A 20,901-nucleotide genomic window follows, 5' to 3' on the forward strand; every position below is an offset into this window, starting at 1 on the left:
GCTGGGGGGTCCTGCCGTCTCCCCCTGCCCCGGAGGGGGGCTCGGGGGGGGGGTCCTGCCGACTCCCTCCGCCCCGGGGGGGCTGGGCTGGGGGGGGTCCTGCTTTCTCCCCCTGCCCTGGGGCAGAGCTGGGGGGGTCCTGCTGTCTCCCCCTGCCTGGGGGGTGGGGCTCGGGGGGGTCCTGCCGTCTCCCCCAGATTGGTCTGGAACTCTCCATGGCAGTTGCCAACAAACACCTTTTCTCTTTGAAATGTGACTTCATGATCTGAGAGTATGAAGAAGTTAATACATGGAGATTGATGGGGGCTGTCTGTTTTTTTTTTTTTAAAGATTTATTTATTTGAGAGAACGCGCGGGTGCAAGGGCAGGGGGAGAGAGAATCTCCAGCAGACTCCCTGCTGAGTGTGGAGCCCCATACAGGGGGCTCGATCCCACCATCCTGAGATCATGACCTGAGCTGACCGACTGCGCGCCCCCAGGCACCCTGGGACTGTTTTTAGAAAACAGCTGTATGGACATACAGTTTATCTGCAACAAAATGCGCCATTTTAGGTGGGCATGCTCTTTGAGGGTAGTGACTGGGGGCGCACTGGGGGTGCCTGCTCCTCATGTGTGACCCGGTCCCCTCTTGGGGAGTGGAGACCTGGGAAGCGCCAAGCCAGGGGCGTGGCTTGAAGATTCCCTGCAGGTATATTTGGGGTATCTGCGTGAGAGTGCTGGCCTTCCCTTGTTAAGAAAAGCATCAGGGCGGCTCCTCTTTCTTATCTGCCAGTGAAGAGTTGGGATTCGAGGTTCTTGGGGTCCTGTCCAGTGTGAGGGACTGTAATTCCCACGTGGCAGGCCGGAAGGCCCCAGGCAGGAGGACTTACAGCCTGGACAGTGGCCGTCTTGCCTGCAGAGGCTCAGGCACGGACCGCCCTCCTCATCCTTGTCTGGGACCCTCTGGACCCTGTGGTAAGGGACATCCGCCTGCGCTGCACCCGCCCAGCGCCCAGGGGCCCCCCGGATGGTGGGCCAGTCTGCTGCCTGGTAGCTGGGTGCCCGTGTGCGTGTCTGCTCGGAGAGGCAGGTGTGTGGGCGCGAACCCACAGTTCACCATGAGGCCTGGGTCGGCTGCGCTTGGTCTGTTCCCACGGTTGACCTTCACGTGGGCACTGTCAGCCTGAGGCTCAGGGAGGCTCCCACAGCTGGGGTGGTGGCGCTGTCCACCGGACTCCAAGCCGCAGTGTCTCATCCTTGGACTTGTGGAGGCAGCACTGCACGATGGTCTGGGTTCAGATCTTGTGCCTCGCATCCAGCCCGTGGCTCTGTCTCAGTACCCCCAGTATTTGGGTTGATGGGTTGGGTGCTGACATAAAGAGCTCTCTGAAGAAGGAGGCATCTACAGATGAGCCTCCTGGACACAGGGAGAGAGGTGAGGGGCTCCAGCCGAGAGAGGTGGGGCAAGGGGGCTGCAGGTCACCAGACGCGGCCCCAGCCCCTGGTCGGCCAGTGGGATGATTGAGAGCCCTCGTGGGCATGAGGCCGTCCTGGGTCTCGGCACCCCAAGGGGCATCAGGCATAGTCAGCCCTGCTGCGTGGCCTGTTTGTCCTTTAGAACGAAGGTGGTCAGTGATGATCCTCAGATGACACCATGGTGTGTGTGGGGCCCCCTCTCTCCCTTGAGAAAGGGGGTACCCCATCTGATGGGGCATGGAGGGGCATGGGGTCAACGCCTGTCAGGGACTGGCCATGACCCCAGCAGCAGGAGCTTCTTCCCAGACCACCTGTTCACGTGGGGCTGGCTCGGGGGGACCCTCGCTGTCCCCTGGGGGCATGGCCATGTCTGTGGGTCTGTGGAGTCTATGGTGAGGAGAGGGCACAGGTGAACAGGACTTCCCTGTGGGGAAGGGGTTAGGAAGACAGTAGAAAGGACTAGAGTTTGCTGTTTGGAAAACCTCATGGGTTCAAGAGTCAGCAGAAGGAAAAAGGAGCCTAGGGGTTTCCTTCTACCTTTTAGATCCTCAGCGGTGGGAGCGGCCACCTCACAGGGCAGGTTCCTGCGGTGACTCTGGGCCAGTTCTGGTTACCAGTGTGCTTCCATCGTCCACGTGACCATCTGAGCTTTGGAGGGGTCTGTTCCTTCAGTCGGACAGAACTGGCCCTGATTCCAGAGCCCTCAGAAAATAGCTCTGTGCCTTCGCCATGCTTGATGGATGGTGGTTAGAGTCAGTCCCCGAGAACCCTTCTCTAACCTGACCTCCTGCCTCAGAGAGATGGGGTTGGGGGACAGAGAGGGGGCTGGGAGACAGAGGGGGTCTGGGGGACAGGGCTTGGTGGGGATGGGGTGGCTGGGGGACAGAGAGGGACGGGACCAGAGGACAGAGAAGGGATTGGGGGGCAGAGAGAGGGCTGGGGTCGGGGGAAGGGAAGAGAGGAGTGGTGAGACAGGTGGTGGTGGGGGCTCATCCTGGGTGAGGATGGGGAGGTGGTCTGGAGTGGCTGAAGCATGTAGTTTATGGGGGATGTGGGGTGGGGGTGAGGCTAGACAGTTAAGGAGAAGGTTTACCACTCAGCGTACAGACCTGTTTTGCAGGTGGGGTGCCCTAGTGTCCTCATGGCCCCTTCGGGCTCTGTTCCCCCGTCTCCCAGGCTGAGTGCCCGATTGGGGGTGCGGCTGTGTGTTCACGTCTGAAGCCAGCATTATGATGTTCGTGCTGCTCCTGACTCATAAACTCCCTCAAAGTCCCTGCTCTTTTCACATGCGGCTGCTCAGCATCCTCTTAGAAGGACCAAATCTCTTATAGACCCTTTGGAGCATAAAAGTGCCATCTGCTCAGAAATTGGGTCTTTCTTGCCCACTGGGGGACAGTCTCCTGGTGCAGATTCCCTGTGCACATTCCCCAGATGGTAAAATCGCTTCTTAATCCAAGAGGCAGTGGACTGAGTATGAGGTCTTGGGGGGCTGGTGGCAACGGAAGGAGTTTTCAAATCCAGGGAAGCCAGTGCCTTCTGACAAGTAGGGATTTCGGGATGTAAATGATTAGGAAGCTGAAGGGATTGCTCATAGCGGCCCGTTCTCCTCTAAGAGGCGATTAAAGAGCAGGAAGAGCTGAAAGTGGCCGGGAGGGGTCTGGTCATTCCCCCCAGTGCTGGAAACATCTGTTCAGGACTAAATGCCTCGTTTTCAAGTCTTTTTTTTTTTAAAAAAGATTTTATTTATTTGACAGAGAGAGACACAGCGAGAGCAGGAACACAAGCAGGGGGAGTGGGAGAGGGAGAAGCAGGCTTCCTGCTGAGCAGGGAGCCTGATGCAGGACTTGATCCCAGGACTCTGGGATCATGGCCTGAGCCGAAGGCAGACGCTTAACGACTGAGCCACACAGGTGCCCTCATTTTCAAGTCTTGTCTAGAAAACACACCACGTCTGAGTTTGGTGGGCGGGTTGTGAAAATACTGAGGAGATGCAAGTTCGGTTGACACTGTAGCTAATCTCGGGCATCCCTCCTGTGTCCTCACCCTTCTGTTCCTGGAGCGTCACCTCCTTATACACCCAGCCGCACCTCTCCGGGGCACTGCCTGGGGGGGGGCAGGTGTCACCCAGGCGCTCCTGAGGAGTGGGGGTCCCCTCCCCGTGCCTGGGTATAGTGCCAGTGTTTCTGGGAGGGAAGCCAGACTCTCTGGTCTCCTAGTTTATTTTAAAAATATTTAATGAAAAATCTTCTGACATAGGAATCTCTCAGAAGCATAGAAGAAGTTTGTTTCTATCTGACGCAGATCAGAAACCTGTACTTTTTATTAAGCATCTTCTGTGGCCTTTTTCTGACTAAACTGCAGATCTTATTTCATGCCTTCTGTATTTATCTAGTATTATCCTCAGCTGGCATTTTTCCATATATAATTCCCACTTTTCTTTCCCTACTGCTTTATTTAATACTTTTTTTTTTTAAAGATTTTATTTATTTATTTGACACAGAGAGAGAGAGATCACAAGCAGGGGGAGCGGCAGGCAGAGGGAGAAGCAGGCTCCCCGCGGAACAAGGAGCCCGATGCGGGGCTCGATCCCAGGACCCTGGAATCATGACCTGAGCTGAAGGCAGCGGCTTAACCAACTGAGCCACCCAGGCGCCCCTCCCTACTGCTTAATTTAATGCAGCGTATCAGAACAGATGATGGGTGGATGGGTTGCTGGATTTATTTTAAATTGCCCAGGAGAGAAATGTCAGCACCTTATACTTGAAGTTTAAGAGAAGCATTTTTAACTTCATCATTAGAAAGTAGACTTATTAAAGTGGGTATTTATGTCTGTATCTCTCTCTGTAAAACATCATATACATTGAAACTATTTTGTTGTATTACATATTAAATTTGTTTTTTGAGATGAAATTCACATACCATAAAATTTATCCTTGATATCTTTTTGAGATAAAATTTGCACCAAATTCACCATTTTAATCACCTTATATAGTTCAGTGGTTTTTAGTATATTCACAATGTTGTATAATCATCACCACTATCCAATTACAGAACACTATCCAATTATTTCTTGGGGCACCTTGCTGGCTTAGAAGAACATGAGACTCTTGGGGTCATGAGTTCAAGCCCCATGTTAGGTGTAGAGATTATTTACATTAAAAAATGTTTAATTACAGAACATTTCCATCTCCCCAAAAAGAAACCCTATACCTCCCAGTTTCTCCATTACCCCAACCCTGGGAAACGACTTATCTATGTTCTGTCTCTGGCTTTGCCTATTCTGGACATTTCCATAAGGGAGTAATCAGTATGTGGCTTCTTCCACTCAGCATAGTGTTTTCCAGATTTATCTGTGCCGTAGTGGCCGTCAATGCCTTATTCCTTTCCAAGGCCACATGATCCTCCATGATACGGATATACCACGTTTTGCTTATCCCTTCATCCATCGATGGACATTTGGAATGTTTCTACCTTCATGAATAATATAGCTGTGAATATTCATGTACAAGTATTTATACGACATATGTTTTCAGTTCTTTAGGGACATATGTGGGAGTGGGATCGCTGGTCGTATAGTAACTCCACGTAAACATTGAGGCACTCCAGACTGTTTTCCAGAGTGCACCATTCTGCATCCCTACCAGCTGCACATCCAGTTTCCAATTTCTCCACATCCTCACCCAACTTTTTATTGTCTTTTTGCTCACCATAATAGTAGCTGCGAAGTGGGATCTCAGTGTGGTTGTGATTTGCATTTCCCTAATGACTGGTGATGTTGAGCATCTTTTCATGTGCTTCTTGGTCATTTGTGTGTCTTTGGAAAAGTGTCTGTTCAGGTTCCTTGCCTATTTTTTAATCGGGTTGTCATTTTATTGTAAATCATATATATTCAAAAGGAATATTGCTTCTTCAACTGTCTCAGGAATTCTAAATGATGCTTATTTTGTGGATTATTAAAAGTTAGTGTTTAGTTTCTCTCGGCACTGCTGTGTTAGGAGAGGGACCTGGACGTGTGTCTTTTTCCCTGCAGTGGCCTCAGGATAACTGCCTCAGGACTGGCTTGGTGTGGGGAGGAGTCAGGTGGTGGAGACCAACCAAGTCCGTGGGACCCCTAACGGGCTACTCTCTGGGGTCCCCTGATTCTGGCCATCACATTGAGGAGGTGCTGAGGACATGTCCCCAGGGGTGGGGGGGTTGCTTGACTTCTGGAGTGCAGAAGGCAGAGGCAGTGGAGGAGGGGACCTGGAGGGTCTGACCTCAGTCCCTCATTGGGGAGCTGGGCCCAGGGGCCTGTGAGCTCCAGAGCTTGGCACGCTGGTGCATGCCCACTTCTTTGCACTTTGCTGAGCTTCAGCCCAGGAGGGGCTGACGCTGTGGCAGCCTGACTTTTGGCTTGGCACTGCGGGGCTGTGTCCTGTGCCCACGATCGTGGCCCACGTGGGGCAGCTCCTTACCACTGTGCAGTTTGTGGGTTTGCAGGGCACGAGGCTGTGATGAGAAGCTGGTCCTGGCCTTGGGCTGGGCAGGCTTGTCCTGCAGGTGGTGGGGAGGTCAGGTTGGAGTGTGCGCACTGTGCAGGGAATGCTGGGTTTTGAGGCAGACTGCACAGGTTTGCGGGGTGCAGTCCTCATCACCCTGCTCTCCTCATCACCGCTTCCCTTTGTGCAATTTTTAGGATTCTTCCAGGCTTGATCTGTTTGTTTTTTCAATGACATTCAAAAGAATATTTGTCATATATTCTTGGGTAAAATACTGTCCTTGGGTTGCTTCTGTCATGGACGGAAGTTAGATCCTTTCTTCCCTTTAGGTGGTGACCTCCCCCAGGCAAAGTAAAGCAATCCTGTTGGGGGGGGTATAAATCTGGGAAAGTTGGACTCAGAGGAGCTGAGGATGGGCTGAACTCTGTGAAAACCTTCAGAGCTGCAGTTCTGTTTAGAATTGGGACTTTATGGAAATCCAGCCTTAATTTACCAACAGGAGACTGCTAGGTCACTAATGTGTTGATGTTTTCCTGGTTAAAAACATCCATTCTTGGGAGAATCCAGGATGAATCCGTAGTATTTGGTGTTCTGCGCTGATGTACAGCCCAGGTGCTGTTTGCAGAGACTTGTCACTGGTGAGGATTGTCCCGTAGGGTCCCTCTGTCCATGTGCCCCTGCGGACCCCGGGAGCGAACGCTTCTCTGCTTCTCCATGTGGGACAGTCACTTCCTGCACCGGGAAAGGACACGGGCAGTTACGAGTGGAGGCCTCCCCTCCAGAATTTCTTGTCGGGAAAGAATAGGAAGAAGGGTGCTAGGCAGGCACAGGGAGTTTGGTGGTGGGCACGGTGTCACAGGTGGTGGTGTCCTCGGGGCCAGGGGCCACATGTGGCTTCTGCTCAGGTGTCCCTGTTGGCGTGGTCTGTGGACACGCTTTTCACAGTGTTGTGCCCCGCCCCGGACCCCGCAGAGGTCTGTGTCGCTTGGAGGACCTCCCGCCTTATCAAAGGGGACGTGAGTTCGGCCATGGAGCTCCCCCCAATAACTCCAGAGACTCAGGAAACGGAAGTAGCATCTCCCCACAGGAAAGATGGGGTCCCCAGTACGCGGGAGGACAAGGAACGTGTGAGCCGAGGGGGTCTGACGAGGGTTGTGTCCCACAGGAATGGGTGTCTGTCCTGTGGTCTGGGGAGTGTGGACTCCTGAGAGCCTGGGGTGGTGAGAGAGCAGCAAACGTGCCCTCACGGTGGGAACGGGGCTCTGGGGCAGGCCTGGAGCTCGGCAGCTCCGGAGGCCGGACCAGGAGAGTGGGGAAGCTCACGTGATGGGGTGCGTGTGGGGTGTGTGGGGGTGATGGCCAACCCAGACAGAGCGCCCACAGGCTCCGCTGCAGGGGGAGGCACATCCCTCCAGCCACCCGAGGGGGTCAGGCCCCGGAACCTGGTTCTCAGCTGGGAGGGGGCTCTTGTCTGCTTTTGGGGAAGCTTCAGGTACAACTGCCATCCTGTGTAGTCGACCCCAGACACAGCTCGGGAACCTGCAGTCTGGTGGTGTGGACGGTGCCCGAGGTGGCTCCCGAGCACTGGGGGGCCCTTCTCCCCACTGTGTGGCTCCGTCACTCCCTGGTCCCTTCGGGCCGCACAACGTTATTGAGACAGAATCATCACGCCGCGAGCACGTGTTAAAGTGTGCGGTTTAGATAAGTTTTGATGTGTGCACCGTGAAACCTCCCCCCGTGAAACCTGAGACCCCGAACATGCCTGTCACCTCCACGGGTTCCCTCTGCCACCCCAACCTGCCTCCCCCAGCAGGCACCCACTAATCCGCTTTCCATCTGCACGTCCATTTGCATTTACTAGACTTTGGCGCAAACGGAATCGTACAGTGTGTCCTCTGTTTCGTCTGCTTCTTCCACGCAGCAGAATCGTTTTGATGTGTCCGAGTTGTAGCATGAATCAGTGGTCCATTCCGTGTTGGTGTGGGGTGGTATTGCATCACACAGCTGTACCACAGTTTTTGCTTGTTTGCTGGTGGATGGACATTCGGGTCGTTTCCAGTTCGGGGCTGGTACAGATAAAGCTGCTCTGAACGTTTGTGTGCAGGTCTTCATAAGAACGTATGCTTTCTTTTCCCGAGTGTATACGTAGGAGTGGACTGCCTGGATCCGATGGTAAGTGTGTTCGACTTCCTCAGCGTCTGCTGTCTCTCCGAGTGCCGTTCCACAGCGCATCCCCCGGCCGCGTGCGGGTTCCTGGTTCCGCACCCTCCTCCACACCGTGTCTGACATTTCTTTGTTTGTAGTCATTTGAGGTATGTGGTGTTCATCTCACTAGTGATGATGTTGAGCACCTTCTCCTGTGCCCATCTGTCCTCTGTGTATCTTCATTGGTGCAGTGTCCAAATCTGGCAGTTTGAACATTTTTCTTACTGAGTTTTGAGGGTTTGTTTTTTAACATTTTGGATATAGGTTGTATATCAGGTGTGTGATTGGCAATATTTTCTCCCTGTTTGTGGTTTGTCTTTTTATTCCCTTAAAATTATCTTTTGACAAGCAGAGTTTTTAATTTTTATGAAGTCCACTTTATCGATTTGTTCTTTTATGTGTTATGCTTTTGATGTCATATCAGAAATCTTTGTATAACTGTAGTTTTTATGTTTTACGTTTAGATCTGTGATCCATTTTGAGTTGCTTTTTGTTGATGATGTGAGGTATGGATACAACTTTGTTTTTGCATAGGGTTGTCCAAAGGTTGTCTTTTCTCCACTAAATTGCCTTTGTGTGCTTATCAAAGATCAGCATCTGGCGGGGGTGGGGGACGGACTCTGTTCTGTTGCCTTGATTTCTCCATCCCTGGGCTAGCCCCACACTGTCATGGTGACTGTAGCTTGGTAATAAGTCTTGGAATCAGGTTGTGTCAGTCTTCCTACTTTGTTCTAGATTCTGTGCATTTCTATATGAATTTTAGAATCAGCCTGTCAGTTTCTACAAAAAACATGCTAGGATTTTGATTGGGATCATCTTGAATCTTAGATTGATTTGGGGAAAATCGACATCTTCATAATTACTCAGAAAGTGTTCACACAGCAGCCTTGTAACTGTGGTGCTCAGAAAGCCCCACTTGCAAAGTTGGCCCCGGGCTGGCATCTGGGATTTTTAGGAGACTTGCCTCCTTCCTGTAACGGGGAAAGTGGCTCTCTGTACCTAGACTGTGGGTATGACGTGGTAGGTGCTGGACACCTGCTTCCTTTCTGGAAGTCTGGAATTTTGATACGTGCCAGGCAGAGTGTCTGCGTGACCTGGTCCCAATAAAAACTCTGGGCTTTGAGTCTCTAATGAGCTTCCTTGGTTGAGAACATGTCACATGTTGTCAGTAATTTGTTGCTGGAGGAATTAAGTCCTTCTAGAAAAATCATCAGACCCGGGGGTGGTCTGGGAACTCCTACACAAACCGTCGAGACTTCAGGCACATGAGCACCATGTGTGTCTTCCTCAGTTTCCCTGTGTGCTGGTCTTGCACGTTGTCAGATTTATCCCTAAGTGTTTCCTACTCTGTGATGGTATTCTACATGGTGTTGCCTTTTGATTTCACTTTCTGATTGGTCATTGCTAGTATGTAAAAATGCAACTGATTTTTGTATATTGATCTTACAGTCTGTAACCTTGCTGAACTAATGGGTTTTAGTGGATTCCTTCAGTATTTTATAAATACGATCGTGATGCGTGTCACCTGCAGACAGAGATAGCTCTCCTTCTTCCTTCCCAGACAGGATGTCTTTCATTCTTTTCTCTTGCTTAGTTGCCATGATGAACGTCTGGTGTGGTGTTGAGCAGAAGGCGGCAAGCACACTTGCCGTGTCCTTGAGCCCAGGGAAGAGCATTGAGTGCATCACCATGAGCATGGTGTTAGCCGCAGGGTTTTTTGTTATCTTTTTTCCTCAGGTTGGGGAAGTTGCCTTTTATTCTTCAGCTGTTAATCGGGACTGCATGTTGAATTTTGTCAAATGCTTTTTCTTCATCTATTGAGATGACCATATGTTTTTCTTTTTTAGTTTAATATGATAGAGTGCATTACATTGATCGATTTATGGACGTTAACACAGCGTTGCGCTCCTGGGATAAACCCTGCTTGGTTATGATGTACTAACCCGTTTATATGTTGTGGGATTTTATTTGCTGCAGCGTGTTCGGAGTTTTTACATCTGTGTTCATGCGTGCTGTTGGTCTGTAGTTTGCTTGTAATGCCTTTATTTGGTTTTGGTGTCAGAGTAATGCTAGCTTCATGGAATGAGTTGGGAATTACTCCATATTTTTCAATGTACTAGATGAGTTTGGGGGGAATTGTTATTTCTTCCTCGAATATTTGTTAGTGTTCCCCAGTGAAGCTGTCTGTTCCTGGAGTTATCTTTGTGGGAAGTTTTTAATTCACATTCACCTTCTTGATGGATATATGCTTATTTGTTTTATCTATTTCATCTTGAGTCATTTACAGCTTCTCTTTTTTCCTAATCATTCTGGCTAGAGATGGTTGATCTAGCTTTGGTTTCACTGATTTTCTCTTTTTTTCTGTTTTCTGTTATCCTTCTTACTTCCTTTTATCTATTTACTTTGGGTTTAAAGATTGATTGATTTTTTTTTTTTTTTTAGAAAGAGCGTGAGTGGGAGGGACAGAGGGAGAGAGAATCTCAAGCAGAGTTCCTGCTGAGTGCAGAGCCTGACGCGGGGCTTGATCGCAGGACCCTGAGATCACAACCCAAGCCGAAACCAAGAGTCGGATGCTCCCCTGCCTGAGCCGTCCCAGTGTCCCTTTACTTTGCCTTTAACTTGTTCTTCCCCTCATGCCCGGCACGCTTGCTTCTAGCGCAGACGTCGCGGGTTAAGCAGGCGGCTGCAAGTCTTTCCACAGTGGTGCATTTGGCTTGTATGTTGCTTTTTTGTTTCATTCAGTTCAAAATACTTTCTAATTTCTCTTTGCTAATTTTAATTTTTCTTTTTCTGTATCCATTCATGGGCATTTGCTGTGGGGTTTACAGTGGTCGTCTGTCCCCTCGTCCGCCCTCAGGGGACGTCCGGCCACCTGTGTGTGCCAGGGGTGGGTTCGCTCGCCCCTGTTGTCTCAGCGATTGATCGATCGTTTGGCACATGCAGCTCTGCATATGCTGAACGCCTACTGTTTTGTTCTTATTTTGGTCTGACAGTCACTTATTAAAGAGATTTAAATTATAAGAAAAAAATCGTATACATTTTCCCACCTAGTTACCATATCTTAGCCAAAGATGTTAGATCCGTATTTCCATCTGGTTCCTGAAGGACTTCCTTTAACATTTCTGGCAGCACGAGTCTCTGGTGATGGATTTTTTAAGCTTTGAAATGTAAAAAAAGTCTTTATCACCCACCTTCATGTTGGAAGATACTTTCACGAGGTGTAAATTCTAAGCTGACGGGTTTTCTTCCGGTCCGTTCGAGATACTGCTCCCATGCTGCCTGGGCTGCCCTTGGTGAGCAGCCTGACGTCACTGCTCTTTGTTCCTCTGCACATAATCTCTCTTTTTTTCTTGCCGCCTTTCTCATTTTCTTTTTTTTTTTAAGATTTTATTTATTTATTTGACAGAGAGAGACACAGCGAGAGAGGTAACACGAGCAGGGGAAGTGGGAGAGGGAGAAGCAGGCTTCCCGCTGAGCAGGTAGCCTGATGCGGGGCTCGATCCCAGGACCCTGGGATCACGACCTGAGCTGAAGGCAGACACTTAATGACTGAGCCACCCAGGCGCTCCTCATTTTCTTTTTATTACTAGTTTTGAGAAGTGTGATTATGATGTGCCCTGATACGGTTTTCTTCATGTTTCTTGTGCTTGGGGTCCATTGTGCTTCTTACATTTATGACTTAAAGTTTTTGTAAAACTTCGGAAAATTTTGGCCCTTCTTTTCTTCAACAATCTTGGCCCTTTTTTTCTGCCCTCCCCCACCCCAAAATTCAGGGACTCCAAACCACACATATGTGCCCTTTGAAGTTGTCCCACAGCTTACTAATGCTCTGTTGATTAAAAAAATTCTTTTCTACCGTATCTTGCAGCTTCTCTTCCTTTGTCTTCAGGTTTCCTAGTCTTTTCTTCTTTGTCTAATCTGATGTTAATCCCATCCATATATATTTCATCTCAGGTGTTGTAATTTTTATCCCCAGATGGGTTTTTTTTGGCGGGGGGGTAGGTCTTTTTTTTTTTTTAAAGATTTTATTTATTTATTTGACAGACAGCGAGAGAGGGAACACAAGCAGGGGGAGTGGGAGAGGGAGAAGCAGGCTCCCTGCTGAGCAGGGAGCCCGATGCGGGGCTCGATCCCAGGACCCCGGGATCATGACCTGAGCCAAAGGCAGACGCTTAACAACTGAACCACCAAGGTGCCCCTGGGAGGGAGGGGGTAGGTGTTAAATAATATATATAATATATAATTTTCTGTGTCTCTACTTAACCTTTTGAACATATGGAATATACTTATAATAATTGTTTTGATACCCTTGTCAGTTAATTTCAACATTGATATCAGCTGTGAGTTTTTTTTTTTCAGTTGGCTGATCTGTCTCTTCATTATAGGTCACACTTTCCTTTTCTTTGCATGCCTGGTCATTTGTGATTGGATGTCAGACATTATGCGCTTTACCTTGTTGGCTGCTGAATATTTTTAAGTTTCTATAAATATTCGTGAGCTTTGTTCTGGGGATGCAGTTGAGTAACTTGGAAACACTTTGATCTTTGTAGATCTTGCTTTTCAGATTAGTTAGGTGGGACTAGAGCATTGCTCGGTCTGGACTAGTTACTCCTCACACTGAAGCAAGGTCACCGTGCATGTTCTACCCAAAGCCCTGTCAATTTTGAGGTTTCCTGCTCTGGCTGATAGGGAGGCACTAGTCTTGGCCCTTTGTAGATGCTGGGCACTGTGAATACTTACCCTCTTGGGTGGTTCTTTCCCTGGTCTTGTGATCAGTGCTCAGCTGAGTGCTTGAGGAGGACCCTGTGCAGACCTACAGCGTTCTCTGTGCAGTCCTGCTTTGGTGGTGCTTTTTCCCATCAACTCCAGCTGCCTTGTTTCCCAGACGCTCTGTTGTCTCCCGCACTGTGGGTTTCTGTGGCCTCGGCCTGGGTTCCCTGGAAAGTCGCTCCAGGCCTAACCTGGGGCATTTGGGGCTCACTTCACCTGTTTCCCATCTGCCAGAGGTCACTGTCCTTTACTGCCTCATGTCCAGTGTTTTGTAGATGTATATTTTGTCCATTTTTCAGTTGTTTGGGAGAGTAAATCTGGTCTCTGTGGCTCCATCTGGACTGGAAAGGGAGTGGCAGCTCAGTTTTCATTTTCCTGGCCTTTGTATGTCCCTCACCTCTCTTGGCTGCTTACCTGTAAATACCCCTCTCATTTGGGATCTTCTTCCCCTACAGCCTGGACTTTACCAGAGTGGAAGGATGCCTCACCTTTTCAGCAGCAGTGGTGACGGTGATGAATTGTTCCTTTTGCTTCCTTTGCTCTGGATTAGAATTGCCACCCTGGGTGGCGTGGGGACTCCGTTTTCCCTTCTTTTTTGTAATTGGCTTATTTCACTCAGCGTAATGCCCTCAAAGTTCATCGTGTTTTAGCATATTGCAGAATTTGCTTCCATTTTAAGGTTGAATAATACTGTCGTATGTATAGACCACCTTTTGCTTGTCTATTCACCTGTTGATGGACAGTGAATTGCTTCCGTGTTTCAGCTATTGTGAATACTGTCGCTGTGAACATGGTCGCACGGATGTCTGATTGAGTCCCTGCTTTTCAGTTCCTTGGGCGCATACCCAGAAGGAGAATCCTGGGTCACACAGTAGTTCTGTGTTTAATTTTGCGAGGACACTCTCTGTTGTTTCCACAGTGGCCGCAGACATTCTGTGCTCCCACCAGCAGTGATGAGGGCCCAGTTTCTCCACGTCTTCGCCAACGCCAATTTCTGTTTAATAGCGGCCATCCTAATGGTTGTGAAGTTGTAGCTCATTGTGGTTTTGATTTGCACTTCTGTAATGATTAACAACATTGAGTATCTCTTCATGTGCTTATTGACCATCTATCTATATGTCCTCCCTGGAGAGATGTCTGTTCAGCTCCTTTGCCCCCTTTAAACATGGGGTTTCTTTGTTTGTTTTTTGAGTTGTAAGCATTCTTTATATATTCTACATGCAAGTTCCTTATTAGATATGTGATTCTCTCCCATTCCCTGGGTTGCCTTTCACTCTCTTGATGAGTCCTTTCAAACACAGAGGTTTTTTAAAAATTTAATTTTTTCAGCTTTATTGAGATATTATTGACATATAACCATTTAAGATGTACAGTGTGATGATTTAATACACATATATTGAGAAATAAGTGCACAGTAAGATTAATTAACACTTCTGCCCCCTCACGTACTTTATTTTTTATTTTTTTCTTTTTTCTTTTTTTAAAAGATTCTATTTATTTATTTGACAGAGAGACAGCGAGAGAGGGAACACAAGCAGGGGGAGTGGGAGAGGGAGAAGCAGGCTTCCTGCAGAGCTGGGAGCCCGATGTGGGGCTCGATCCCAGCACCCTGGGATCATGACCTGAGCCGAAGGCAGCCACTTAACCGACTGAGCCACTCAGGTGCCCCTTTTTAAAATTTTTTTCTAAGATTTTATTTATTTATTTGACAGAGAGACACAGCGAGAGAGGGAACACAAGCAGGGGGAGTGGGAGAGGGAGAAGCAGGCTTCCTACAGAGCAGGGAACCCGATGCGGGGCTTGATCCCAGGACCCCGGGATCATGACCTGAGCCAGAGGCAGATGCCCAACGACTGAGCCACCCAGGCACCCCTTACTTTTTTTTTTTTTTTAACATTTAAGATCTACTCTCTTTACACCTTTCTTTTTTTTTTTTTAAAGTAAACTCTGTACCCAAAGTGGGGCCTGAACTCACAAGCCCAAGATCAAGAGCCGCACGCTCCATGAACTGAGCCAGCCAGGTGCCCCAGCCACTTCCAAGTGTATAACACAGTACTGTTAATTATAGTTCCCATTCTGTACATTAGATCCCAGAACTTATTCATCATACGGCTGGAAGTTGGTGCCCGACACCTCCCCCACCCCCAGTCCTGGCAACCACCATTCTACTCTTGTTTCTGTAAGTTTGTCATTTTGGATTCCACATAGAAGTGAGAACATACAGTACTTGTCCTTCTCTGACTGATTTTACTTAGCATAACGTCCTCAAGATCCATCTGTATTGGCATAAAAGGCACGATTTCTGTCCCCACCCCCCTTTTTAATGGCTGAACATTGTGTTATATACAGCACGTTTTCTTTATCCATCCGTCTCTCGATGGTCACTTAGGCTGTTTCCATGTCTTGGCTATTGTGAGTAATGCTGCAGTGAGCATGGGGTGCAGATACCACTTCAAGATAGTGATTTCATTTCCTTTGGCTATATTCCAGAAGTGGAATTGCTAGATCATGTGGTAGCTCTATTTTTAATTTTTTGAGGAACCTCCATGCTGTTTTCCATAATGGCTGCACCCGTTTGCATTCCCACCAACAGCGCTCAAGGTTCTCTTTCTCCACGTCCTCGTCAACACTTGCTGTTTCTTGTCCTCTTGAGTTTAGCCATTCTGACAGGTGTGAGGTGACATCTCATTGTGGTTTTGATCTGCATTTCCCTGATGATGAGTGATGTTGAGCATCTTCTCATGTGTCTGTTGGCCGTTTGTATGTCTGCTTTGGAAAAAGACCTAATCTAGTCCTGTGACCATTTTTTAATTCGATTGGCTTTTTTTGCCTTTGAGTTGTATGAATTTCATATATATTTTGGATATAAACCTGTAGTAAGAGTGACAGTTTGCAAATATTTTCTCCCACTCCGTAAGTCTCCTTTTCATTTTGCTGGTTGTTTTTGCTGTGCAGATGCCTTTCAGTTTGATGTAATTCCAGTCATTTATTTTTGCTTTGGTTGCTTGCACTTTTGGTGTCATATCCAAAAAATTGTTGCCAAGACCAATAATGTCAAAGAGCTTTTTTTCCCTAGGAACACAGAAGTTTAAAATTTTGATGTCATCCAATTTATCTCTTTTTCCTTTTGTTGCCTTGCTTTTGTTGTCACATCTAAGAAACCATTGACAAATCCAACATCCTGAAGCTTTTTCCCTCTGTATTTTCTCCTAAGAGTTTTATCTCTCATGTTTAGGTCTTTGATCCATTTTGAATTAATTTTTGTATATGCTAAGCTAAGGGTTTAGCCTCAGTCTTTTCTCAGAAACTTTTGGTAAGGGTTTTCTTTTAGTCATTTGTTAATTGACTTGCTCCTTGAGAACCTAAAATAGAAAGGCTTCCGACAGATTGACCTTGGGCCGTGTTTCCTAAGGCCCCCTGGACCCTCACCTGGTATCCTCAGCTCATCCCTGTCCTGGCCCAAGTTCTCTCCCCTCCTCAGGCACAGAGGTAGGAACTTCAGCCAGGTCTGGGATTCGTTCCCTTGCTGTATCCTCTCATGATTCTGTGTTCTCTGTGAGGAATACCTCAGTGTTTGCCCCCAGCTCTGTGTGCCGGGCTCCCCTGCACACTCAGGCCACCACCGTGTTGCAGCTGGGGTTTGTTCATGAAGTCATGCCTGCAGAATGTGTTCATCCCTCCTCTGGCCCTCCTGCCTGCATTCCCCCTTTCTGGCTCAGACTTTGGGCTGTGTTCTCATATGGAGTGAGGGAGTGGAGCTAGAAGGGAGGGCCCAGGGCTGGGAGGACAGGCACATGTGTGCAGGTTGAATATTCCCCTTAGGGTACTTCCCGGCCCCTGGATGGCCAGCCCCCCACCCCACACCCTTGCCCATGCCTGCAGCCCTGGCGGGGTGCCCCGGCTCCAGACCCTGCCAGTCTAAGGGCCATATCATGCCCCCTCATGTTCTCTCTGTATTTGTCCCCATTTTCCTGACCTTCCCTGAAGCCACTTCTGTCCCCAGGACCTCCCTTGTTTATCTGCCAAAGCCCGGGAACTTCATATAGTTTGCTGATTTGTGAGTGCTTAGAGTTTGGTTTCCACAGGACACATCTGTCGAGCAAACGATAACGTTCCATCAACAAAGTGTGTAGTGATGATAAGTACATACCTTATTATGGGCTGGGCACTTTATAGGGTTCATAAGATTAACTTGTGTAACTATTACAACAACCGTAGGAGGTAGGTTATGTTATTCCTCTTTTATATCCAAAGAAATGGAGACACGTGGTTAACTAATGCAGTTGTGGAGGGAAGGAGTGAGGATTCTACCCAGAAAAGAGATTTCAGAGGCTCCAGTACAATCCCTGCACTGTATCATAGTGGATTTAATGATTTTAGCATCTCTACATTGAATCCATATCTGTATCAAGGTTCCCTCACAAGTGCCTTTGTCAAGAGCATATGGAGCCCCACAGCCCATATCTATCTTCTGCATATTGACCTTGACCTCCTCACTCAGTTCACCTTCTCTCCTCATGCTGACCTTGACCTCCTCACTCAGTTCACCTTCTCTCCTCATGCTGACCTTGACCTCCTCACTCAGTTCACCTTCTCTCCTCACACCGACCTTGACTTTCTTTTTTTTTTAAAGATTTTATTTATTTATTTGTCAGAAAGAGACAGCGAGAGAGGGAACACAAGCAGGGGGAGTGGAGAGGGAGAAGCAGTCTTCCACAGAGCAGGGAGCCTGATGCGGGGCTCGATCCCAGGACCCTGGGATCATGACCTGAGCCGAAGGCAGACGCTTAACGACTGAGCCACTCAGGCGCCCCCCGACCTTGACTTTCTTTTTTTTTTTTATTTTTTTAATTTTTTTTTTTTAAAAGATTTTATTTATTTATTTGAGAGAGAGTGAGAGAGAGAAAGAGCACAAGAGTGGGGAGCAGGAGAGGGAGAAGCAGACTCCCCGCCGAGCAGGGAGCCCGATGCGGGACTCGATCCCGGGACTCCAGGATCATGACCTGAGCCGAAGGCAGTCGCTCAACCGACTGAGCCACCCAGGCGCCCCCGACCTTGACTTTCTAACTCAGTTTTCATCTCTCCTCATGCTGACCCTCACCTCAGTTCACATCCTCTCTCCTCATGATGACCTTGACCTGTATGCCTAGTTTACATTTCTCTCTCCCTCTCGCCCTAGACTTTGACCCTCACCACTTCTGGCACTGGAGCAGCTTTGGGGACTACGTGCAGTGTGTCCTGGCCTTCACGGGCGTGGCGGGCTACGTCACATACCTGTCCATCGACTCAGTCCTGTTTGTGGAGACCCTGGGCTTCCTGGCTGTGCTGACCGAGGCCACGCTGGGTGTCCCCCAGCTCTACCGCAACTACCTCCACCAGTCCACTGAGGGGATGAGGTAGGCAGCACGTGTTGCTCTCCCCATACCTGTTGGTACCAGTGTGCCCACGTGTTTGGTAAAAATCAAATGTGTACAAACCTGGCTGCTGTATTTTCAGTTATATTTGCAGAACTGCCAGGGAAAGAGCAGATGTGTTGATGCATGAGCAGATGTGTTAGCATGGAACAGGTAAGGGGATGCTGAGACCGTCTTGTGAAGCAGATACACGGTATGGGGTCTTTCAGGACGAACCTGAAGCATCGTAGTGGGAGGGATGTGCCGAGCATAGGAGAGGGGATAAGAAGGGAGAAGGCTCTGCCCGCAGAGCGTAGACGTGTGCAGAGGTGGCCCTGGCGAGCAGTGGTAGAGGCTATGTCATGGGATTACCTCTGGGTGGTAGCTGTGTGTCACAGCAGAGCTAATGTGCTGTTGCCACCCATGTCTTCAGATGTCCTCCAAGTCATAGGAGGCCAGTATGGAACGGGTCTCAAAGGCCTTGGGTGGAGCCCTCCACGTCCCGTCCTGGCCCCGTGAGAGTCACCTGTGGCATTGGAACAGGGTGTCCACTGGAATTCCAGGGGTCCCCTTGGGTGGGATTGCTCAGAATCTTTGTCATTCCTGCCAGGTGTTCCTCTAGCACTTGCTTGCTTCCTGTGATGGGGAGCTTCCTCCCCAGGTGTGAGTACACCTGCGCAGGGCTCTGTTAAAGGCTCCATGGTAGTAGCTGAACCTCTCATGCCTTCTTCCCTGAGATCCATGCAGACCCTCAGCCCCTCCCAGGATGGTCCTGTGTGTGTGAAGGCAGCATCATGACCCCACCTCCCTGGGGGCCTCTTCTCTGTGCTGATCCCCCTCAGGTCCACTGGCCGTCCCTCCTGTGATACAGCTTATAGCCCCTTCCTTACCCAATTCTCCCTGGATGGGTCTATTCAAGTGAAGCATGACAGAAGAAGACTAGTGTGCACCTTCAGATCTGAATGTGCTGTGGGAGGCCTGTCCAGTGGCTGGGCAGGGTATCCCCTCCTTGGGGACCCTTGGCACCTGCAGACTCACTGAGGCTAACCACATGATTTGTGGCCACAGCATGCTCACAGTGGGCTCACATTGCTCCGGTACCTGCTGCTTCCAAGCCCACCTGTGTGTTTGGCTGCACCTGGGCTGTCACTGTTTACTGGTTAGATCCTGTAGGCAGCTCTTAGTATATCCAGCATACAGGGGAAAACCTGGCAGTTGAGTCCCACATGGTCTCAATTTTCCAAGTCCAAGCTTTTGTGATGGGAAAGGACTATCAATGGGTCAGAGGCAGGCCAGAGTAGAGGCTGCTGCTGCCTATGGCTGGAGGCTATGATCCATGGACAGGAAGCTGAGTTCACAGACATCTCTAGAAGGCAGAGATTCAAGCTGCTGCTTCTTTTTTTTAAGATTTATTTATTTATTTAGAGAGAGAGTAGGAGGGGAGGGGCAGAGGGAGAAGGAGAGAGAGAATCTCAAGCAGATGCCCCACTGAGCACAGAGCCTGACACGGGGCTCAATCCCACGACTCTGAGAATATGACCTGAACCTAAATCAAGAGTTGGATGCTCAACCGACTAAGCCACCCCAGGCACCCCAAGATTCAAGCTTCTTAATGTAGGAAATGACACAACAGCTTAATCCCCCAATGCGACCAAGAGCAGGTTGCAGGGCACTCAGGAAATTACAAAAACAGTTCTATTTATGATAATATGAAAAGCATACATACTTAATAATTAACCAAGGAGGTAAAAGACTTATACAATGAAAACTACAAAACACTGGTGAAAGAAATTGAAGACATAAGTAAATGGGAAGACATCCCATGTTCATGGACTGAAAGACTCAGTATTGTTAAAATGTCAATACTACCCAAAGCAATCTCAGATTTAGTGGAATCCCTGTCAAAATCCTTCTGGTTTTTTTGCAGAAATAGAAAAACCAGTCCTAAAATTCATATGGAATATTGAGGGACCCCAAAAAGTCAAAACAATCTCAAGAACAATACTAGAGGACTCACACTTTCAGATTTCAAAAATAACTGCAAAGGTACAGTAATCAAGACAGTGTGCTATTGGCATAAAGACAAATAGACCACTGGAATAGAGCAGAGAGCCCAGAAACAACCCTTACATATATGGTTAAATGATTTTCAGCAAGAGTGCCAAGACCATTCAGTGGAGAAAGGACAGTCTTCTCAACAAATGGTTCTGGGGAAATGGGATATCCGCGTGCAAAAGAATGAAGTTAGACCCTTACCTGGCACCATATATAAAAATTAACTCAAAATGGATGAAAGACTTAAATGTGACACCTAAAACCTTAGAAGAAAACATAGGAGAAAAGCATCATGACATTGGATTTGGCAGTGATTTCTTGGATGTGACACCAAAGGCACAGGAAAAAACAAAAAGGCAAATTAGACTTTATAAAATCAAAAAGTTTTATGCATCAAAAGACTATCCACAGAGCAAAAAGGCAACCTATAGAATGGGAGAAAATATGTGCAAATCATCTATCCAATTAGGGATTAATATTAAGACTGTAGTTCGGCTCGGCTCGGGTTATGATCCCAGGGTCCTGGGATGGAACCCCGCATCAGG

At 48.5% G+C, this 20,901-nt stretch overlaps 1 protein-coding gene across 3 annotated transcripts in view; it reads left to right on the forward strand.

The window, feature by feature from the left end:
- Positions 1–20,901, forward strand: part of SLC66A2 (solute carrier family 66 member 2) — a 57,869-nt gene that overhangs the window by 28,416 nt on the left and 8,552 nt on the right. For 2 of the 3 annotated variants that reach the window (XM_031038425.2, XM_031038427.2), the window contains one exon: positions 18,088–18,304. In XM_031038425.2, the coding sequence (XP_030894285.2) occupies positions 18,088–18,304 (217 nt within the window). Of the gene's footprint in view, positions 1–18,087; positions 18,305–18,404; positions 18,476–20,901 lie in introns of all 3 variants that reach the window. The other variant, XM_031038428.2, reaches the window with a different exon arrangement.

The sequence above is a fragment of the Leptonychotes weddellii genome, chromosome 13, assembly GCF_054177405.1.
Source record: "Leptonychotes weddellii isolate Sample4059 chromosome 13, ASM5417740v2, whole genome shotgun sequence".
Lineage (NCBI taxonomy): Eukaryota > Metazoa > Chordata > Mammalia > Carnivora > Phocidae > Leptonychotes > Leptonychotes weddellii.